Below are 22,610 nucleotides of genomic sequence, written 5' to 3' on the forward strand. Positions count from 1 at the left end.
AGCCAGTCCTTGGACACTTCCAGGGATGGGGTAGCCACAGCTTCTCTGGGCAACCTGTGCCAGGGCCTCACAATCCTCACAAAGAATTCCTTTCCAATATCACATCTAACCCTGCCCTCTTGTCCCTCTAACCCTGCTGTTCCCCCTTGTCCTATCCCTCCATCCCTTGTTCCAAGTCCTTATCCAGCTCTCCTGGAGCCCCTTTAGTTGCTTGGTGATGTGGATTCCTGGTGAGGGCTGTCAGGAGCGTGCACATGTCTGTTTGCCTAAATCAGCCTCAGGTTACAACTGAGCATTTTATTTCAGTAAGTGGAAAACGCCTCTTTTTGCATTAGTGGACTGTTTTAGCTCTCCCTGTGCTCACGCAGAGGCAGCAGGTCAGGGCAGTGGATGTGATTCAGGCATTCCAGCACACTGTGTTCTACCTCCTATTTTCAAAGCACTGTTCAGAGGTTGCTCACGCAGCGCTTTGTCTCAGGCAGAGGCCCCCTTATAAACTGTGGGTAACACGGGATGGGTGTGGTGGAGGAGGGTTGTGTTTTATGAGGAGCAGCTGAGGGAGCTGGGGGGGCTCATCCTGGAGAAAAGGAGGCTCAAGGGGGACCTTCTGGCTCTGCAACTCCCTGACGGGAGGGGGGAGCCAGAGGGGTCGGGCTCTGCTCCCAGGGAACGAGGGACAGGATGAGAGGAAACGGCCTCAAGCTGTGCTAGAGGACATTGTTTAAGTTGGATATTAGAGAAAATTTCTTGACCAAGAGGGTTGTCTATCCCCGGCAGAGGCTGCGTAAGGCAGTGGTGGAGTTCCCATCCCTGGAGGGATTTAAAAGCTGTGTGGATGTGCCACCTGGGGACAAGGGTTAGTGGCGGGCTTGTCAGTGCTGGGGGAATGGTTGGACTCGATGGTCTTTGGAGAGCTTTCCCAACCTAAATAATTCTGTGGTTCCATGAAACCATCCCAGAACACTCCGCCAACCCCACGCCAGGCGAGCAGAGCACTGCGGGTCGTGCGGTGCTCCTGCTGCGCCCCGTGTTTACGGGGAAGCCGCGCGGGTCCCTGGTCCGGCCATCACGGGTGGGCTTCTCCCATGGAGCGCTGACGCCGAGCCTCCCTTCCCCGCCGATATAACCGAGCACGTCCCGCCGCCCGACCCACGGAGGGTGTTCCCGTGCGTGGGTGGGGACTCGCCGGGGCGGGCCGGGCCGCGCCGGGCGGCGCCGGGAGAGGCGGAGAGCGGCGGTGGCAGCGGCAGGATGCGGGAGGCGCGGTTCAGGGACCACTTCTGGGTGAGCGGGACCGGGACACCGGGGTCAGGGCCAGCCGGAGCCGGGGGGCACAGCCGGGGGTCACAGCTGGAGGTGGGGGGTCACCGCTCTTTGGTTAGAGTGGGCTCCAACGCGATCGTGGTCGTGGGGTGACTTTGCTGAAAGCTCTGGGCATCCTGAAGTGATAAAACAGTGGCACAGGTTACCCAGAGAAGCTGTGGCTGCCCCATCCCTGGAAGTGTTCAAGACCAGGTTGGACGGGGCTTGGAGCAACTTGGGTTAGTGGAAGGTGTCCCTGCCCATGACAGGGGTTGTTGGAACGAGATGGTCTTTAAGGACCCTTCCAACCCAAACCATTCTGTGATTCTGTGATCCCCAGCAGACACTGACCACCCACACATGTCCTGGGAGTTGTGGCTTTGCAACCTGCTCCGGGCAGCCAAAATAATCCCAGCGAGCAGCCACTGCCATGCTGGAGGAAATCAGTGCCAGTCTGAGGGTCTGATAACGTTAACTGGCCATCAGTGAACTACTTGGAGACACTATAGCCAAAAACGGTCCTTTGATGTGGAGCTAATCCCAGACTGGATGTGCTGGTGCTCGGTGTGCTGCTGTCAGCTGCTGAGCCGCAGAGGAAAAGCCACACTTTGGGGAAAACCACAATTTATTCTTCTGAGTGTGAATTGTGCTTTTTCTGAAAGGAGAAGTGCAGAAAAGCCACATATCTGCTGTGAAGCGTCAGCTCTGTGGCCGCTCAGTTCCTCTTGTTGTGGTAGACCTTTGTTCCAGGTATTGGCAACCAGGAAGTAAATTACAAAATTGTGTCTTTTGGGGCTGAAAATCCCCATCTGTGAATGGTGCTCGGGGTTTCTCAGATGTTGTCTGGAAGCAGCTCCCATCTTGCAGGATGGGGGAGAGGAGCACAGGCCCCAGGAGGAGCAGACACCACGTTTGGAGCTCCTGTGTTTTGTGCAGAGCACCAGTGTCATTAGCGTGTTAATTGGCATAGAGCTGTCAAATATGCAAATCCCACACAGGTATCAAACCTGGCATGGAGAATAAAGCCGACTTTGCAACTGGCAGCTGCTTCTCAGCTGTTTGTTGCCAAGAAGTTTTCCAAGGTGTGCTCTCTTTGCTTTGCAGACATGCGGAGGGAAGGGACGCAAGGGTGGTGGCAGCATCTGCCAGGCTGAGGGGAATAACTGTGATGCCAGGAACACTGAGCAGGCATGGTTTGTGGTGCCTCAGTGGCACATTGGGCTGAAGAAGATCTCCTCGCCGCAGGGCTGACTTCAGCTATTTCTGCCTGGTTTGTCCCTCTCCAGCTGTGTTGTGGAGCTTTTTGAAAGAGGATCCTGGAGGAGGGGGTTCAGTGGGAGAAAATACCAGGGCCAGAGCAGTGCCAAGCCCCCAAGTTAAGGAGGAGATGGGGCATGCCATGGGGTACTCACTCCTGCCTCACCCCTTCTGTTGCAAACATGGCTATTTACTGAATAATCTCCAGCTCTTGCTGAGCCCAAAACCCTTGGTGCTGCCAGGGATTTTGCTTGGTTTCTTCCCTTCTGAAGCCTGTGTGCTTCAACCACTCCCCCTACCCCCACCCCCTGGCTAAGGAAACGTGCCTGGAGCAGGAGCTGGGGTTCATGTTGGACAGGAGGGTGGTGAATGTGACTCAGTGGAGAGATCGAGGCCCTGCTGTGGTGGTTTGGCCCATGGAAAACGCAGGTACCACCCCAAGCAATCGCCACACCACGTACTGGTGACTGTGCATCAGCTGTGAGGGCTGGGGAGGGAGGGGGGAGCAAGAGATGGGAAATAAGAAACCACATTTAGATGAGGTGTGGAGGTCTGCATGTCCAGCTTCCGTTTGCTGCTGGGTGCTGTGAGTCCACACACACTTCCTCTTGCAATATTCCTCTTATATTACCTCGCTTGAGGCGAAAATGGAAGCAGAAGTCTCTGCTGCAACAAGTGATTTCTTAGAATCATAGAATGGTTTCATTTGGAAGGGACCTTTAAAGGCCATCTAGTCCAATCCCCTTCCACCTTCCACTGTCCCAGGTTGCTCCAAGCCCCGTCCAACCTGACCTTGAACACTTTCAGGGATGGGGCAGCCACAGCTTCTCTGGGCAGCCTGTGCCAGGGCCTCCCCACCCTCCTCATAAAGAATTTCAACAATTTCTTCCTTCTATCAAATCTGAATCTCCCCTCTTTGAGTTTAAAATCATCATCCCTTGTCCTAGTGCTACAAAGAGCATGGTGAGGCACAACATTCATCTTGAGTAGGTTCTTGACCTGTCAAACAAGGTGAGATCAAGAGGACCATCTCTGCATGATCCTGGGCAGGTGGCAGATGCTGCCACACATACCCTGTTCCTTAATGGTGGTGCTGGCTCAGCTTCTTATCTGGTGGTCCAACAAAATGTCTTTTTTTTTTCCCCCCAAATTAAACTCACCATCACACTCTACCTCCAGAAACCCTAAATACTGCTAAAAATGCACTTTGCTCTGGTGAGGGGCAATTCTGTAGTGGTTAGGACAGCTCAATGAGAAAGCAAGACTTTGGCAGAGCTCCAGAGGAGGGATGCCTCAACTGATGGGACAAAGCCTAAAAATAACCAAACCCTCAAAAGCTAGGTCAGTTTTGGTATTGGATCTTCCAGCTTTGGAATGTGACTGGTTGTGAGTGGTGACCACTGAATTTCTTTGTTGGGACAGTGAACTTTTGTTAGTTCTTTACTGTGAGGGTGGGGAGGCCCTGGCACAGGCTGCCCAGAGAAGCTGTGGCTGCCCCATCCCTGAAAGTGTTCAAGGCCAGGTTGGACAGGGCTTGGAGCAACCTGGGATAGTGGAAGGTGTCCCTGCCCATGGGAGGGAGTTGGAACTAGATGGGTGGTTTTAAGGTCCATTGAAACCCAAACCATTCTGGGATTCTATGACTCTATGATAAGCTGCAACCCACCCTTTTCTCTGTCAGGGTAGCAGGGCTGTGCTTCCAGCCTCACCTGGGGACTGACTGAGCTTTAAACCACACCAGTTCTGGTTTCTTTGGTGGATGCTGTGTGTGTTCCTGCACTGGAGCCTGGTCCCTGCTGGAGCTGACGGCATGATGCCCATGATTTGGGAAGGCATGGGGCCACTTTGCTCTCTGCACTCGAGTTTGCTCATGCTCTTGGGTGTCAGCACAGGATGGTAAACTTCCTTAAATAACAAGTTTTGCTCTCTGCACCCTGCTGCAGCTCCTGCTCACCCAGGGACCGAAGTCCAGACATGCCTGAAGCTGAACATGCATTGCCCTGAATGTCCCCACTCCCGTGTTGCTCCCTCCCACAACCTGTGCTTCCTGCGTGTCTGTGAGAGAGCTGTGCAAAAACAAAAATACCCAAAAGCTCGTGTTTGTTTGCCCTTGCCTGGCCTGTAGTGATTGCCACACGTTGAGCAAGCGCGAGGTTTTGTTTTCACTTGTTTTTGCAACCTGCTCTTCTTCTTTCACTATAGGAGGTCTTTTCTCACAGTTTTTTCCACTTTCTTAGTACACGTCTAGTTCTCCACAAGCCCGCTCTTCCACGTATTTCAGTTAACCCAAGAGCAAAGCTTTGGGTCTCATCAGAGCAATTTTGTCCTGTAAGACTGTGTAGCAAAACCAAGAAACGACAATAACGCTAAAAACCACCTCAGTTCTGATCTGTGGGCTGGCAGCTTGCAGCTTGGAGACTGAAATTTTGGTCATTTTGCTTTTACTGAGACAATGCTCTGCTCTCTGCAGTGTATTTAGTGATGCTGCTAAAGCAACCCGTGGCTGGGGGGTCTGCAACCCCAGGCTCCTGGATTTATTCCCTGGCTGCTGACTCATGGTGTGATGCTGGCTGGGCTGTTTCACTTCCCCTTTCCCCTTGTTGTCCTTCTCTAAACGGGGACTGGCTTGGTGGAACTAATCAGCAGCGTTATGAAACCCTCAGGTCGTCCTTTCAAAGGAACAAGGTGGGGTTTGTGGGGAGAGACAATTTCGTGAAGGCGGGATAGTCCAATGCTTTTGGAGTCTTTGGGACGAGCAGGAGAGGTTCATTGGTGTAGGGGAAGGAAACTTCAAAGGGAAAATTATTAATCAAAAAGTAATCTTGCTTTTTGCAGGGTGATGGTCTCAGGTGGGTGAATTTGCAGCGAGTCCTTTTCCTCCTCGCGATGAGTTTTTGTCTCTCCTGTTGCACCTACCTGGTTTTGGGGTGGGGAGGACCTGCAGCTTTGTGCAGCACCTCCTCACCCTGCTCCCTGCAGACACCAGCACAAGCATTTCTGTTTGTCTCAGCAACCTCTGTAGGACCCTGAGCGATTTTGTGGCTACGCGGACTCTGAGCAAGGACAGCACAGCCAGCTATGGTTGCACCGTGTTTCCGTCTGCTAAAATAGTCATCCAGCCTCTGGTGTGTTTGTCTAAGCACCTAGGGCAAGGGACACAGACTGAGAGCTCGGCATAAATACAGATCTTCCTAGAGATGGTCCGTGAACAGTGTAGTGCCCCAAACCCTTCCATTTGGGAAGGCTGGGACAGAGTGATGGAGGGCAGGAAGTCTCTGCAGAGGGATCTGGATCAGGGGGCTGAGGCCAACGGTGTGAGTTTCTACAAGACCAAGTGCCAGGTCCTGCCATTGTGTCCCAACAGATCCCTGCAGCTCTAGGCTGGGGCAGAGGGGCTGGAAAACTGGGAAAGGCCCTGTGGGTGTTGGTGGCAGCGGCTGGACCTAACCCAGCTGTGGTGTGGCAGCAGGGCCAGGGCAGTGCCCTCCCTGTGCTGGCACTGCTGAGGCACCTCCAGTGCTGGGGCAGTTCTGGGCCCTCAGATAAGAGAGACATTGAGGGGCTGGAGCGTGTGCAGGGAAGGGAACGGAGCTGGGGAAGGGTCTGGAGCAGCAGGAGCAGCTGAGGGAGCTGGGGGGGCTCATCCTGGAGAAAAGGAGGCTCAGGGGGGACCTTCTGGCTCTGCAACTCCCTGACAGGAGGGAGGGAGTCAGAGGGGGATCAGGCTCTGCTCCCAGGGAACAAGTGACAGGATGAGAAGAAATGGCCTCAAGCTGTGCCAGAGGACATTGTTTAGGTTGGATATTAGGGGAAATTTCTTCACTGTAAGGGTTGTCCATCCCTGGCACAGCTGCCCAGGGCAATGGTGGAGTCCACATGCCTGGAGGGATTTAAAAGCCCTGTGGATGTGGCACTTGGGGACATGGGTTAGTGGTGGCCTTGGCAGTGCTGGGAAAATGGTTGGACTCTATGGTCTTCGAGGGCTTTTGCAACTTACACAATTCTATAATTCTGTGTTTATCCAATGTCAATATTTCGTAGGGTGTGTGTCTGCAGGGGTTTTCCGTGTAGAGTGGGGCAGAAGATGGAATCGTCAAGCTCAGGAACTTGTCTTTCAGCTGTGACTCAGCCATTTCATGTTTTCACATCCCCACTAGAGCATTTCAGCCCCTCTTTTGCCTGCAAGTGCAAACAAACCCCAAAGCATTACAAGGAGCACTCAAAATCCTGCTCCTCATCAAGTCTGTTGGGAGGGTGGTGCAAATCCAGGCAGCAGATCAGGAAGGGGGGAGCACATCCTGTGGGCTTGGGAAACATCAGCTGCTGCTTTGTCACCTTGAAATCATCTGTTTGTAGTTTCCATGGGCTGCTGTCCTGTAAATAGCTCATGGGCTCAGAGCTCTGCCCAGCAGGAAGGACCAGGACAGCCGTGGGAGGGCAGGAGTAGAGATCCTTGTCCCTCTGCCCCACTTTGTTTTGGCAGGGCTGGGTGCAACCCCCACCCTCCATACCTGTCTTGGGCTTAGTCTGTTATGCTTTTAAATCTTCTGTGCCCATGGCTCTGTGCTCTCTGTGTTGCACTTCCTCTTCCATTGCAGCAGCCAGCCCTGCCTTTGGGACATCCCACAGGCAGTCACAGAATCCCAGGATGGTTTGAGTTGGAATGGTCCTTAAAGATTATCCAGTTCCACCTCTCTGCCATGGGCAGGGTCACCTTTCACTAGACCAGGTTGATCCAGGTCCCATCCAACCTGGTCTTGAACACCTCCAGGGATGGGGCAGCCACAGCTTCTCTGGGCAACCTGTGCCAGGGCCTCACTGCCCTCACAGCCAACAATTCCTTCCCAGTAACCCATCTAACCCTGCCCTTTGGCAGTGGGAAGCCTTGTCCCCCTTGTCCTGTCCCTCTAATCCCTTGTCCAAAGTCCCGCTCCAGCTCTCCTGGAGCCCCTTTAGGCACTGGAAGGGGGTCTAAGGTCTCCCTGGAGCCTTCTCTTCTCCCAGTGAACACCCCCAGTCATGCTGGTCCTTTTGATTCTCTCCATATCAAACTTGTCCAGAAGGTGCTGTTAAGGCTGGTTTCACAGGATACAACCCTGCCCAACTCCTTCAATCAGGAGCTCCTCCTGCCTGGAAACAGCTCTTTTGGAAACCTCTCATGGAGGGATTTAAAAGACGTGTGGATGTGGCACTTGAGAACATGGATGGGAACATATGTTGTTGCTGGATTGAGATCTTCTTTTTTCTGAAAATCTTGTCCCATACATTGTTCTCATCCAGGAGTCTCTCCCACCCCTTAAAAAGAAAGATCTTATTTCATAAAGAGGCACTTGCACACTTGCTCTCCCTGAGCTGTTGCCTGTGCAAATGCCTCTGGAGGTGGCAGTGTCCATGGTCTGCACTGATGAGGATGTTACTCCTGTGTTTTCAGAGCACGGATCTGACAAGCACCGTTGGCTACGACAGCATCATCCAACACCTGAATGATGGCAGGAAGAACTGCAAGGAGTTTGAAGACTTCCTGAAGGAAAGGTAGGGAGCTGCCTCTGATCATGGGTTGGGTTGAGCCTGGGAAGTGAGGCTGTGGCACTACTCCTACTCCTGGTGCTCCCAGTTTGATTTCTGTTGTGTTTAACTGTCCACTCTGTTAAAATGCTCTGCCATGAAGCTCACCTTGCTGTTCACCTTGCTGAAGATCAGGTGAGAACTTTGGCCTAGGAGAGGCAGGGCCTTGTCCTGAATTTGTCTTTGTACATTAAGAACAGCTCATAGATTTAATGCTAAAAAGAAGTAGCATTAGGTTTTGCCTTTATCAATCAGAGAATACGACCTAAACAGAGGTTCTGTGGCTACAAAAACAACTGAGAGGGTCTGGCTTTATGGTTCACCTGGTTAGCAATGGCTAAATATGAAGAGCATTGTAGAACAACTTTGAATTAATGTAATTTTGGTAATGAGAACTGGAAAAAAACAACCTGTGACTGGATGACTTGGTGCAGAGCAGCCTGGGGCAAACATAATGGAGGTGAAGAGGAGGGGAACCTGCACTTAAAAGTGTCTAATCACCTACATCTCTTTAGGCTGTAATCTCATGTTCCAGGAAAATTTGGGCTTTCCAGCTGAGGAACTGGACCCTGAGAATCGTGTCCCCTTCATTTGTGACAACAAGAGAGTGCCAAAAGCCTCCTCCACACCCTGTGTCCTATTTGTTCTTGAAGTAGGTGTAGGTTGCCACCAATGTGTCTTTCCAGAAGGAGATTAGAGGCTGGACCTGGACTTGCTACTGGCACCTCTCTCTGAACATGGCTCAGTTCTCCGTGTACAGCAGGGCTGTTAACACAGTTCCAGCCATGGAGGACGTGCCTGTTGGATGCTTTGTCCCAAATGAAGTTCATGTGAATGTTGTTAGACAGAGGGGAAAAAAAATCAATTTATGATATTTATCTTTTCCCCGTTTCCCTACAAGCTTTGGGAGTTTCTAAAGAGTTAACCTGGGTGAACCTTCACTGCCAGACTCGAGAAGTCGACAACACAGGTGTTTGCATCTGTGTTAGGAGATACAGACATTTTAGGAAGCTATTTATTTTATCCAGTAGACCTTCTAATGCAGTCTTTAGCAAGACTTGTTTCTTTACACTGACTGTAGACAGTTAGGGTTGCCTAGGTTGAGATACCTACATTTGACCAAGCAAGTCCAGCCGTGGTTGTCTGTGCTGACTTCAAAGCAGCTGCAGAAAGCTGGTTGTTCTTGTACTGCAACACGTAGACTCTCTTTCCCCCCTCTCATTCTTTCAAGAGGGGAGGACAAAAGGATCTCTCAAAGGTGTTATTTCTGTTACCTCACAAGATTTGGCCTCTTCTTCAGGCGTTCTCCGTAAGGATCAGAGGCAGGTCCAGAGAGTACTTATTGCCTCATTCAAAAAAGCCCTGAAGAGCTGAAATGCCCGAGCTGAGCTTTGGGGTGCATGCTTGGTGGCCAAGCTGTCTTTGAGGTGCCTGCTCCCTTCCTGTCACATTTGGTATAAATCAGCCAGGTCAGAGTCAAAAGTACTTAGTGTGGACAGACTGAGGGATCTCAAAAGCCCTGTTCCATAGGAAACTGAGGGTAAAAGACCTACCTAGGTGAGTCACTTGGCTGCATCTTCCAGCCAGGCACAGGCAGCTTAGTCCTCCATCACCTGTGGAGGTGATCCTTGAACCCATCAGCCCAGGGGAGATGGGCAGAGCAGCATATCGGGACCACAGACACAGCAAAGCTGAGTGTTTTCACTGGAAAACCTGGTTGGCACAGGTCAGGAGTTCAGAGCAGATCTTGACCTCCACTGCTAACAAGTCTTACTTTCTGAATTAGGAACTTTCTCTCATTCCTCTCTTTTCTCAACAGGGCAATTATAGAAGAAAAATATGGCAAAGAGCTCATCAACTTGTCGAAGAAGAAGCCCTGTGGGCAGACGGAGCTGAAGTAAGTTCACAATGCTGTGTGTGTTCTGCTTTTATGGGTTCCATGGAACAAAGAAGGAGGAAGAGAAGGAAGGAGATTGTGAGAGACAAAACAGTGTTTTGAAATGTGATTGGGACGTCCAGAAGATGAGCTGAAACCATTCTCATGAATGAACAGTGCCTCAGCTGGGTTCTGCTTTGCTTTGAGCCAGACTCCACCAAGTTCCCACCAGCCATAGACTAACCAAAGCATTGTAGATGCTCAGGTGAGGTGTGGACTGGTGGTTCAGCAGAAAGCCGAGGATCATAAGACCCAAGAGTTCACTCTTGACTGGTTTTGTAGCCAGGGGGAAGTACAGGTTGAGTCAAACCACGCAAATATCTTCACAGTGTTGTGACCACTGTGGCTCCATGAGTGGGTCTCCATTTCCCCAGTGACCCTCGGCACCTTCTGCTCCCTGCTTTGTTTCTATACTTTATACATACCCAGTCTGACTTTCTCTGATCATTGTTTTTACAATTTTGTGTCACATAAAATGTTTCTGAAATTAACAGGGAGAAAAGTTCTCTAAGTTTCCAACCACAGGCCAATGCACCATGTAGAAGGTGTTCATGTGCCCAAAATTATGCTTCAGGAAGGTTGCCTGATACACTCATCATGAAACTTAGAATTTTGATAGCATCCAATGTTCAGAAAGATGTAAAGGAGATCTCAAAGCAAGCGAGCTGTGCTGTACCTGAGAGAGAAAAAGCCAGAGGTATAAAGAGGGTAAATAAACCTGCCTTGAGTTGCTTTGACTGGTGTCAAGTGAGAGACTGTTTTGGGAGAGGTGCTCTGCTGATACTTGTGCCTGGCCATGCTTTCCTGCTCTTTTTAATGCTCCTCATGTGTTTTTCAGCACGCTGAAGAGATCCCTGGATGTTTTCAAGCAACGTAAGTAGTTCTTCATGCTTGTCAGGACACTTGGTTGTGCCAAAGCCTGAAGGCAACTTCTTAGGAAGAAAATGGCAGGGAAACCTCTAAAGTTGTGGTGATGGGGTCCGGCATAGGCTGTACTCCTGGCCTGGCTCGTCCCAGTGCATGGGGTCTGGGACAAAGTGCTCCAGGGCACAGGTGGGAGAGGAGACCCACAGGGCGTCCTTTTGGGGATCTCTTGGACTTTCAGGTCTGGCTGCAGCTCAGAGGTTGTGATTGTGTTGTGTATCAAAGCTGTGCATGGGAAGGTCTCTTGGGGTTTATTGGATAGGCTTGTCCTCTTCACACACACACACAGTAATTCACACTTTGAATCCTGGGGGCAGTTCTGGGCCCCTCAGACAAGAGAGACATTGAGGGGCTGGAGCGTGTGCAGGGAAGGGAACGGAGCTGGGGAAGGGTCTGGAGCAGCAGGAGCGTCTGAGGGAGCTGGGGGGGCTCATCCTGGAGAAAAGGAGGCTCAGGGGGGACCTTCTGGCTCTGTAACTCCCTGACACGAGGGTGGAGCCAGGTGGGGTGTTGGGCTCTGCTCCCAGGGAACAAGTGACAGGATGAGAGGAAATGGCCTCAAGCTATGCCAGGGGAAGTTTAGGTTGGATATTAGGGAACTTTTTCACTGTAAGGGTTGTCTATCCCAGGCACAGGCTGTCCAGGGCAGTGGTGGAGTCCCCATCCCTGGAAGGGTTTAAAAACCATGTAGTTGTGGCACTTGTTGACATGGGCTAGTGGTGGGCTTGCGAGGGCTGAGGGAATGCTTGGACTTGATGATCTTAAGTGGGCTTTTTCAGCCTAAATGGTTCAGTGGTTCTAATTGGAACATGTAAAAGATGATGCTTTGGCCACCATACACAGTCCCTGTATCACAGCTCGGTGGGGTACTGGGCAGACAGCACCTTAAAGGCAGACAGCACCTTAAAGGTGAGCACTCTGCTACCCTGTGCCTGCCAGCTTTGTCAGCTGGATATCCCTGACATGGCTCTGCCCTCACCACTGCTGACTATTCCAAGCTGTGGGTTTGGAACAGCTTTGGAATGTTGAATCACGAGCTGCCATTTGGCTCCGCTGCCTCGGTGACCTGGCTGGGGTGGCATTTCGTGGTGTGGCTGCTCACCTTCAGCAAGAGGAGCCTGAGATTTTTTTAGCCTTAGTTTTTCTATGGCCCAAGTTCCTGCCTGCTGGCCTGGGGTAGTGCATCCTTCACTCAGCTGTGCCGGGGTGCGATGTGTTGAAACGCGCCCGAATTCACCCGCGTGAGGGGGAGATGTGACTGTGCTTGTTTGAGTAACTTCTCTCAGCTGGAGTTTCCTCAGACTTGGGGGCAGGTCCCAGGAGGACTGGTCCTTACGTAGGTGAGCACTGCTCTGAGCCTGCTTCAAACAACCTGCTGCTTTTTCATGTTTCTGAAAGGGGATGTGTGACGTGGGGCCAGTTTGATGTCAGTTGAATTGAGAAACACAGTCTCTTTAGGAATATGTATCTATATATATCTATATCTATATCTATCTATCTAAGTTATTTTTTCTTTGCAGAAATAGACAATGTGGGACAAGGTCACATCCAGCTGGCGCAAACCCTTCGGGAGGAAGCAAAAAAGATGGAGGACTTCAGGGAAAAGCAAAAACTGCATCGGAAAAAGGTCAGGCACTGTGGGAAGATGTACCTTCCCGCAGGATGTTGATCCTGCACCGGCACTGGGCTAATCCCAGAGCTGTGTCCTGCTGTTCCCCAGCCCTCTCTGTGCCCCCCCGTGCCTGCTGCTGCTGGGAAGTCCTGAGTTTCTTCCTACATGTTGCAACCATGTTGGTGAACTGTGCAGCAACCTCCAGCTTCCTTCTTCTCACTGCCACATCCTCTCCTTTGGGTGGTTTCTGGGGCCAGCCACAGCAGGGGCTCAGCCCCAGGACACCAGCCTCAACTGGGAATATTTTGAAGCATTTATATACAGCGCTGTATGATCTCCATAGGGTCCGATAAAATGGCCAAGCCTTTTAACTTTTTGTTGAGATTCCTTTTTCTGGATTTTCCTTTTCCTAGAAAACCGCTAGAACCAGGGGCTGGTTTGGACTAGCAGAGGGGAGTGGGCTTCCCAGCTTTGTCAGAGCCTGTGGAGATGACACAGTACTATACATTGCTATACATTTAGTTCGTAGAGCTCCTTTGCATACAGAAGTCAAGGCTTAGACAGAAGCATGAAAGATGAGTTTTGTGAAGATGCTTTGGGTGGATGAAGGTCCTTAAGCCCATCTCAGTCTGGTCTGTGACTCTTTCCCAAGCCACCCAGTGGAGCTTTGATGGTCAGCGATGTGCTGATTCTGGGCCTGTTTTCTTCACAGATAGAGCTGATCATGGAGGCGATTCACAAAAACAGGAATGTGCAGTACAAGAAGACCATGGAGGTAAAGCAAGCCTGCTGCTGTTTCTTGCCTTGTGGGTTAACACCGCTCAGTCACAAGCACAGAGCTGGGGCAGGCTTAAATGAGAGGGTTTTCCTCCTCTGCTGTGACACTGGATGCTGAGTCTGTGTGAGTGGTGTGCAGGGTGTGTTCAGAACACTGAAGGGCACACCAAGGACACAGAATCACAGAAACACAGAATATGCTGAGTTGGAAGGGACCCACAAGGATCATCAAGTCCAGCCCTTAGCCCTGCACAGGACCATCCCCAAGAGTCACACCATGTGCCTGAGAGTGTCATCCAAACACTGCTTGAGCTCTGGCAGCCTTGGTGCTGTGCCCACTGCCCTGGGGAGCCTGTTCAGTGCCCAACCACCCTCTGGGGGAAGAACCGGTTTCTAATATCCAACCTAAACCTTCCCTGACACAACTCCAGACCATTCCCTGGAGTCCTGTCACTGGTTACTACAGAGGAGGCACAGCCAGTGGTAGCCTTTCAGGGCTGGATAAATGTGATTTAGAATGATAGAATTGTTCAGGTTATAAAAGCCCTTTAAGATCCTTGAGTCCAACCATTAACCAGCACTGCCAAGCCCACCACTAACCCATGTCCCCAAGTGCCATGTCCACACCTTTTTTGAGCACTTTAATGGATGGTGACTGCACCACTGCCCAGGACAGCCTGTGCCAGGGCTTCACTTTCTGTGAAGAAATTTTTCTGGATATTAAATCTAAACCTTGCCTGATGCAACTTGAGGTTGTTGCCTCTTGTCCTGTCCCTTTTTCCCTCGGAGCAGAGCCCGACCTCCACCCAGCTCCCCCCTCCTGTCAGGGAGTTGCAGAGCCAGAAGGTCCCGTCTGAGGGCTCCTTTTCTCTGGGCTGAGCCCCCCCAGCTCCCTCAGCTGCTCATCACCAGACTTGTGCTCCAGACCCTTCCCCACACCCTCCTCTGGGTACTCTCATGGACTTGGTTGTCATGAGCTTTCCATCCGTAAACGCAGCTTGTCTTGTGAGGCTTCCCCTAAGCCACAGGGCACCTGGGACCTTGTGTGTCACCCCCTGCTCCTCTGGCAGCCTGTGCCCACCTCTGCCCTCGTAGGCTGTTCTCTCCCCCAGAGCTCCCACCCGAGCTGTGTGCTGGTGTCTCTCCCAGGCCAAGCGTCTGTACGAGCAGCGGTGCCGGGACAAGGACGAGGCGGAACAGGCCGTGCACCGCAACGCAAACCTGGTGACGCAGAAGCAGCAGGAGAAGGTACAGGGAGGTGGGGCAGGGGGAGAAACGGATGCCTCTTCTTGTCAGCTCTCCCACCCCATGGCTCTTCTCCCAGCTCTGGGTTTTGGGGTGAGACGGGAGGGCTGGAGGTGCTCACCAGTGGGGCTGCGGCGCCGTTCGGGGATGCACCCAGGGGCTCCTCCACCTTCCTTCTCTCTCCCATTTTTGGCAGCTGTTCGTGAAGCTGGCTCAGACGAAATCAGCTCTGGAGGACTCCGGTGAGTGGAAATGCCATGTTGGGAGGGCAAGGGACATGTTTCCAGGGGCAGGGAGTTGTGAAGCCATGGCAGGGCTCGTGGGCAAGCTCCAGCTCTTGGATCAGGCACAGCTCCTCAGAAACACATGCCCAAGATAGCAGCGATGGGCACCTGCCCTGGAGAAGCCTGCATGACTCCACCAAGGCCATGTCCTTCCACTTTATCCCTGATGTCCTAGCCATTTCAGGCTTCACATATTACCTTCTAGTGAAGGGTATTTACGTTAATGTTAATCATGGAATCAGTGAATGATTTGGGTTGGAAGGGGCCTTAAAAATCATCTCATTCCAACCCACCCTGCCTGTCGACCTTCAGCTGACACTGTGATTTCTCTTGCAGACAGGAGCTACCAGCAGAATGTGACCATGCTGGAGAAGGTCCGGGAAGAGTGGCAGATGGAGCACATCAAAGCTTGCGAGGTAAATGCCCTCAAACACCTTTGCATGGCAGTGTGTTCCTCTGGGCGTCCACCTCTGTCTGCAGAGCCCAGGGACGGCATAGATTTCCCTTCTGTGTATTCCCCTGGCAGTGAAGCAGCAGGATGTGTTGCAGCTAACCCTGTGTGTGCCTAAAGCTTGGCTTCTTGATTCAAGGCCCCACTACTTCAAGGTTTCCACTATTTTTTAATTATTTCTATTTTTCCACCACGTTTTGCCCATTACCTACTTGCATGTTTGGCATGGCTGTCACTTTGAACAGCTGTGGTTGCCTCTGGATACTCAGTGACTTAAGGCCAGTATGTCCTAGAGCCTCAGCAACACCTGGAAGACTCTGTCTGAAACTCTAAAAGACTTTCCATGGACAGGGACTGCAGAGATTGAGGTTCTATCCCAGGTTTGCAAACAGCTTTCCCATTCCCAGCTGTGCTGATTCCTTCCCAATTTATTTCTCATCAGGCTGCGATTTTACTTTTCTGTTTTGAACTGGAATTTGCTGTCTCTGTTGTGTGGTGTGCGTGAGTGCCTCAGTGATGGTGTGCTTTTGGTGTCTGGGGTCTTTGGAAGCCTCTGTGATGGGGACATTTCAAAAGGTATACCAGATTCAGATTTCTAGTATGCCAGATTTCAAAGGCTTGGGTTGAAATCTGCTTGGAAAAGGGCTGGACAGGAAAGAGGGAGAAGACCAACCAGTCAATGCACCTCTGGTTTCATGCATCCTCACTGTGTATTTATTTCTCCATATCCGCAGCCTGGAAGTGATAAAAGCACATGTAGATGTGGCACTTGGGGCCATGGGTTAATGGTGTCCTTGGCAGTGCTGGGGGAATGGTTGGACTTGATGATCTTAGGGGGCTTTTCCAACCTAAGTGATTCTGTGATTCTAGGACACCTGTGGAAGGGAAGTGAGCTGGGACCACAGGAGCGTGGGGTACTTAGGGAACATGTACTGCCTTTAGGAATCTGGCTTGTTCTCCCCAAAGGTGCTGGGGGACCCCCTTCACATCGGTTCTGCAGACCTTCTGAGCTTAACGAACACTCATCTTAACACTCATCTGGTTGCACAAAGGGATCATTTCTGTTCTGGGTAATCTGGAGGACACGCTGTTTCCTTGTTTCCTGCAGAGCACCAACACCATCTGCTCCTTGCAGTTGTCTTTTCATGGCACTTGGGAACGAGAAGCAGTAAGGATTAAGGAGATTTGCTCTCATTTCAAAGATGATGTGGCCGTTTTTGTCTGTGTTGTTTCAGTTCTTTGAGACTCAGGAGTGTGATCGGATCAGCTATGTCCGTAACGCCCTCTGGCTCCACGTCAACCAGCTCTCCCTGGGCTGCGTCCAGAATGATGAGGTACCTCAACTAAAAGTCTTCGTTCTTCTGTGTGGAAAGCAGAGCCCAGTTTGTTTTCCTGTGCTCTGAGCTGTGTTATGTGTGAGTTGGACTGTGGCCCTTCATTGGCCACCAGACACCAGCATGAGTGGGCAGGCAGAAGGTTTGGCCAAAACTCTGGCAGATGAGCTTTCCTCTAGCATTCACACATTTTTTGAGTGTGCTGAAACACTGGAACAGGTTTCCCAGAGAAGCTGTGGCTGCCCCATCCCTGGAAGTGTTCGAGGCCAGGTTGGACGGGGCTTGGAGCAACCTGGTCTAGTGGAAGGTGTCCCTGCCCATGGCAGGGGGTGGAACAAGGTGGGCTTTAAGGTCCCTTTGAGCCCAAACCACTCTAAGATTCTGTGATTCCCCTGTCACTGCAGCTTGTGCACTGGGTGAATATTGGGATTTCTCCCCATGTCTAATAGACAGTTGGAAAAAACCCTCTTGTTTTTTGACCTGATGTAATAGAAATGCATTTTATTTCCCTTTTGCAGAAATATGAGGAAATCCGCAAGAGTTTAGAAATGTGCAGCATTGAGAAGGATGTTGATTTTTTTGTAAATTTGCGCAAAACTGGAAGTTTGGCTCCAGGTAAGAGCTCAGTACAATCTCACAAAGTAGTGCTGACTGCCCTGTACTCCTCATGGAGCTGCTGCTCATGTCAGCATTAGTTGGGGTGCAAAAAACATTGATTTTGCAATATTCCTCCTTTAGTTCACTGCTATGGAGCACTAGTCTCTGCCACTTTCAACAGTCCTTGAAGATAGCACTCCTCGTTTTAGTTTCCTGGTCAGGTGTTTTCACAGAGAGGGGAAAGACTTAGGATCTGACTGCTGGTATAAGAAGTATTTTATGTCTATAAAAGGCCTGTACTTTACTACTGTTAACTTTTCCTAGCTCCTGTTGTTTATGAAAACTACTACAACACACAGAGAAATGTGACTCCTGCGAGAAGTCCAGCGCCTGTACCTATATCAAGGTAAGGGACATAACATGTACAATTGCAATTGCTATTGCAAGTGATGCTCTCCCCCCTGCAAAAGGGCATATTTTATTCCTTTTAGTCTACTGGAAGCTTGACTTGGGAGTATTAGAGGAAAATATTTCCTCGCATGGTTCTTGTTGTGATCTGTCCATCTGAGGAGTGTTAAAGGCACGTGTGGGTAGAGGGAGGAACTGCAGAGCTGAATTCACTCCCCTGGGACAGAAGCTGGGCTGGGAGGACAGGCTGAAGGATGTTTCTTCAGGGGCCAAGGTGAAAATGAGGGCCAAAGACTCATGCTAAGCATGAGTGTGACACTTTGGCTGCCACACTGGGAGTTGAGCCCTGTCCAGTTATGGCTTCCTGATGTGTCACTCTGGGCAAAGGCATGTACAAAGGCATACCCTGAGGGTCACCTGTGATTGTGATTTTTTCCCCCAGCTTAGTGCTTTTTGGCTGCTTTTTCCTCTCCTGCACCATATCAGCTTCAATTCCTGTGTTTGCCAAGCAGGCTGTGGGTGGTGACCCCACCAGGTCTCTATAAAGCCCAGGTTGCCAAACCTCTTGCCTTCCCACCAGCTCTGGGAGGGCAGCTGGGGAGTGCAGAACCAGGGCAAAGGGAGTCCTGTATCCATGCAGATCCTCACCTCTGTGTTTCCTTCTGTGCAGGAGGGGACCTCTGCCCACCCCGACCAGTGCACCAGGTGAGTTATTGCTTTATGGGCTTTCTGGCCCCACAGAGGAACTATCACTCCAGACCCTCGTCCCAGGTCCTTCTCCAGCTCTCCTAAAGCCCCTTTAGGCCCTAGAAGGGGTTCTCAGGTCTCCCTGGAACCTTCTCTTCTCCAGGCTGAACATCCCCAGCTCTCCCAGCCTGTCTATAGGACACCTCTTTGAGACTCATTCACCCTTGCACCCCATCCCTTTAACATGGATGGCCAGTGTGGGAAGCCTTATAATGAGCACTTCTCATGAGGAAACCTATTTTTTTTTGTGTTCTCTGTTTCAGGGGAGCCTGATTATGCCACAGTTGATGGCTACAGCTTGGTACAATTCTAGCAGTCACAGTAAGTACTCACTTTTGATGAAGAAAGGGGGCTTATGGGAAAGAGGGAGAGGGATTTTTAACCTGGGCAGATAGTAACACAACAAAGGGGAATTTTAAACTAAATGAGGTTAGATTTAGGTTAGCTATAAGGAAGAACTTCTTCCCTGTGAGGGTGGTGAGGCCCTGGCACAAATTGCCCAGAGAAGCTGTGGCTGCCCCATCCCTAGAAGTGTTCAAGGCCAGGTTGGATGAGGCTTGGAGCAACCTGGGATAGTGGAAGGTGTCCCTGCCCATGGCAGGGGGTGGAATGAGATGAGCTTTAAGGTCCATTCCAACCGAAACCATTTTGCGAATCTGGAGCTACCTGGAAGAGGGACTGTGGAGAAAGAAAGGCCACTGGTTAAAGGGTGATATTTGAGGGGGATCACTTCCAACTGGAAGTGATGCTCCTGCCCTGCCATCACTTCTCTGAACTGGAGCTGTGGTTTAGACACTGTTGATCCTGTCCTGTAGGTTTTCCAGGCAGAAGACACTGTTGGTCTGACCAGCGTGGCACAGGTGGTGTTTCCCGTTATTCCCAGACATATTTGAGGACTGATAATTATTTGTACATCCAAAAAGTGCCTACTAAAAAATCTGTGCCTTTCATCAGCAAACTCCTTGGATGGATATCCTATCTTCAAACTCAGAGGAAGAAAAGGACCAGACACAGGGGCGATTTGTGTCGGAAGAAGTGTTTGATTTGAAGTTCTTCTAAAGTGCAGCCATTGGGAGAGGCTGGAGCCTCCCACTCTCCAGATAACTAGCTCATATGTGCCGAGGGGAGTGCTGCATGATGCCTTGGGCACGCTGGCTTGTGTTCAGGGCACCTGCATCCCCCTCAGATCTCAGGTTACTCTTTCGCCTGTCTCTAAAGTCTTTCATTACTGGGGATTAAACTTGTAATTTAGGTTTAATTTTATTCTCATCTTTCGGGGATCTCACTTAGGGGAGCACCAACAGTTACACCGTGTGTCTGGCTTAGCTGTAGGTGTGCTCCAGGCTTAAGTGCCGATGCTGGAAGCTGATTTGCATCTTGCCTGGTGCAGCAGTTCACAGCACGGCTACCCAGTGAGGGGCTGTGCCACCACAAACCTGCTGGGAGGTTCCACATCCCACGGTGTTGTTGAGGATCAGGAGAACGTTGTTCAGATCTCCCAAATGCCTCTCCAATGAGGGGCTTGTGAGTTTTTAGGTTCATGGTACAGCTTGTCCCTGGAAGGCTCTGGGGACCAGGCTGGACAGGGTTTGGAGCAACCAGGTCTAGAGCAAAATGTCCCTGCCCGCAGCAAGGGGTTGGAACTAGATGGTCTTTAAGGTCCTTCCCAACCCAAACCATTCTACAGTTCTATGATTCTATGATTTAATTAGCTTTTGACAATCTCTAAACTTTGGACTTGTTCTGACTATGCACCACTGGAAACAAACTTAGCTACTGCTGGAGCCATGAAACTTGTTTTCTGACCAGATCTCCTCAAACTTCCTGCCCTTTCTGTTACCATATATATATGTATATGTATCTTATGATTATGACTTTGATTCAGAAGCTCATGTGCTTTGGGGCTGCTGATCTCTCTGACGTCCCTGTGTGCAGTGCTGCTTGACCACTCCTCAGTGCCTTATGACACTGGACACAGGGACACAGGACATGGGGATAAACACACAATTTACCTGTCTAAACCCGGTGCCAGGTGACTAACCTGGAGCAGCAGGATTTGCTATTTGTATGACATTTTTCCAGCTGAATCTGCACGGCTTCAGCACGTGTCCCAGCCCGTCAGTCCTTGGGGCAAAATTTTTACTGTGTTTTCTTGTGTGGGGAAGATGACAGTGAGCTCTGACATCTGCCCTCCTGCAAAGTGCACGTGCCAAGGAATCCGCTATCCTGTTTTATTTCTGAAAGACCAAGGACACAAGTATTATTCTGAAGGAGCCTGCTGTAGTCTTAGTTGTTTAAATACATATTTTAAAAAATAAATTTTGAGTTTCACGTGTTGGGTATGTGGGGTTTTTTTTAAAGGCTGTCTTGTTCACTTTCTGTTGGGGCTGGGGTGGGACACCTTCAGAGCACATCCTCGCTCAGCCTTTATTTCAGTCCTTGCTGAATACCAACACAGATGTGGCAGAAAACACTCCAAATAAGACTGGCACAAGGACAAGTACTTGCTGTTAGACATGCACAGCTGACCACATAGGGCTGTTTGCCCTGGAAGAGTGTCTGCTCTGCAATACATGGCACGGTTTCTTTATTGGGGCTTTTCTGCTGACTGAGCACAATAGTTGCTGTTAGGCTTTTCTGGATTCAGAGGTCCCCAGTGGCTTGCACATTCATTAAATGCACAGAAGTGATACCAAAACAGGGGTGCTGGGGAAGGGTCTGGAGCAGCAGGAGCGGCTGAGGGAGCTGGGGGGGCTCATTCTGGAGAAAAGGAGGCTCAGGGGGGACCTTCTGGCTCTGCAACTCCCTGACAGGAGGGAGGGGCCGGGGGGTGGTGTCAGGCTCTGCTCTCAGAGAACAGATGATAGGGTGAGTGGAAATGTCCTCAAGTTGTGCCAGGGGAGGTTAGGTTAGATATTAGGGGAAATTTCTTCCCTGAAAGAGTTGTCAAGCTGTGGCACAGCTGTCCAGGGCAGTGGTGGAGTCCCCATCCCCGGATGGATTTAAAAGCTGTGTGGATGTGCCACTTGGGTTAGTGGTGGCCTAGGCAGTGCTGGGGGAATGGTTGGACTTGATGATCTTGGTGGTCTTTACAACCTCATTGACTAGGATTCTATGAAAACACCAAGTGTTTGCACAGACCTAGGCCAAGAAAACTGAGCTTTGAAGAGGAGTGTCCAGACATGGAGCTACTGGGAAACAAGTCTATGTGTTCGTGGGTGCCAAAATGGCTTTTTTTCTTCATAATCTCCCCTTCATCACCTTCCCTTGCCTCATGGCTTTCCAAGTGGTGCAGAAGACTTTGGCCTCCTCCCAGGCCCCTGTGGAGGAGCCCAGCCTGCCCTGGAGCCCTTTATTGAGGGTGAGATGACTCACAGGGGGGGTCTGGTGTCTTCCAGACCCTGCAGGAGTGCCTGGCCTCCCTATAGACCCTGGTAACCAGTTGTGCAGCTCCTGCCTTCTCTCCTCAGGGTATGAGAGACAACAAATGCCTTGGTAAGGCAACAGCTTTTATAAGACAGAATAAGTGAATAGGACAAGGTGGAACAGCTTCCCACTGCTAGAGGGCAGGGCTAGATTGGGAAGGAATTCCTCCCTGTGAGGATGGTGAGGCCCTGGCACAGGTTGCCCAGAGAAGCTGTGGCTGCCCCATCCCTGGAAGTGCTCAAGGCCAGGCCGGATGGGGCTTGGAAGTGGAAGGTGTCCCTGCCCATGGCAGGATGATTGGAACTGGATGAGCTTTTAAGTCCCTTCCAACACAAACCATCCTGTGACTCTTTGATTAACATGGATTGCAAACAAATCTGACGTCCTTCAGGTGCTGGGCACTCTGCCTGGAGGCAGAGTCGACAGATCTCTCTCCTTTTCTGATCCTGCGAGCTAATTCAGAAATTATCACAAGGAAACAGCTCTGTTTGTAAAGGAAGTTCACATGAGGACTTCTTGTTGCATTTCCAGCTACAGACAAGGCCAAGAAGATGGTCAGGATCAATGCATCCCCCCCCTATACCCACAGATATTACAAATTCCAGGTTACACTAGTAATGCAGGGGCTTCTCAAGCCCCAAGTGCAGGATCCCACAGAGCAAACACTGCCTGTTCAAGGCCTTTAAGTCGACTGTGATGTCGAGTAAACCTTGTGAGGGCTCATCCATCTGGGCACTGGGAGAAG

At 50.8% G+C, this 22,610-nt stretch overlaps 1 protein-coding gene across 2 annotated transcripts; it reads left to right on the forward strand.

Annotated features, from left to right (window-relative positions):
- The first annotated feature begins 621 nt into the window (after positions 1–621).
- PSTPIP2 (proline-serine-threonine phosphatase interacting protein 2) lies at positions 622–20,770 on the forward strand. 2 transcript variants are annotated; one of them, XM_064640953.1, is made up of 15 exons: positions 622–1,284; positions 7,991–8,091; positions 9,944–10,021; positions 10,899–10,933; positions 12,505–12,611; positions 13,309–13,371; positions 14,523–14,621; positions 14,815–14,860; positions 15,239–15,318; positions 16,589–16,687; positions 17,206–17,302; positions 17,609–17,690; positions 18,363–18,397; positions 18,703–18,760; positions 19,394–20,770. In XM_064640953.1, exons 1-14 carry the CDS (start codon positions 1,252–1,254, stop codon positions 18,750–18,752), a joined length of 1,005 nt encoding a protein of 334 aa, XP_064497023.1. In that variant the 5' UTR covers positions 622–1,251; the 3' UTR covers positions 18,753–18,760; positions 19,394–20,770. The 2 variants fall into 2 exon arrangements, with proteins under 2 accessions (XP_064497023.1, XP_064497022.1); XM_064640952.1 differs by lacking the exon at positions 19,394–20,770 and adding an exon at positions 19,255–19,325.
- Positions 20,771–22,610: the final 1,840 nt, after the last annotated feature.

The sequence above is a fragment of the Pseudopipra pipra genome, chromosome Z (assembly GCF_036250125.1).
Source record: "Pseudopipra pipra isolate bDixPip1 chromosome Z, bDixPip1.hap1, whole genome shotgun sequence".
Lineage (NCBI taxonomy): Eukaryota > Metazoa > Chordata > Aves > Passeriformes > Pipridae > Pseudopipra > Pseudopipra pipra.

What these genes read in the sequence shown, in the direction of transcription:
- PSTPIP2 (XM_064640953.1), top strand. Translation starts at nt 1,252, where the DNA reads ATGCGGGAGGCGCGGTTCAGGGACCACTTCTGG. An exon ending in AGCACATCAAAGCTTGCGAG is followed by an intron (nt 15,319 to 16,588) that starts GTAAATGCCCTC and finishes GTGTTGTTTCAG; the next exon opens with TTCTTTGAGACTCAGGAGTG. An exon ending in GCGCCTGTACCTATATCAAG is followed by an intron (nt 17,691 to 18,362) that starts GTAAGGGACATA and finishes CCTTCTGTGCAG; the next exon opens with GAGGGGACCTCTGCCCACCC.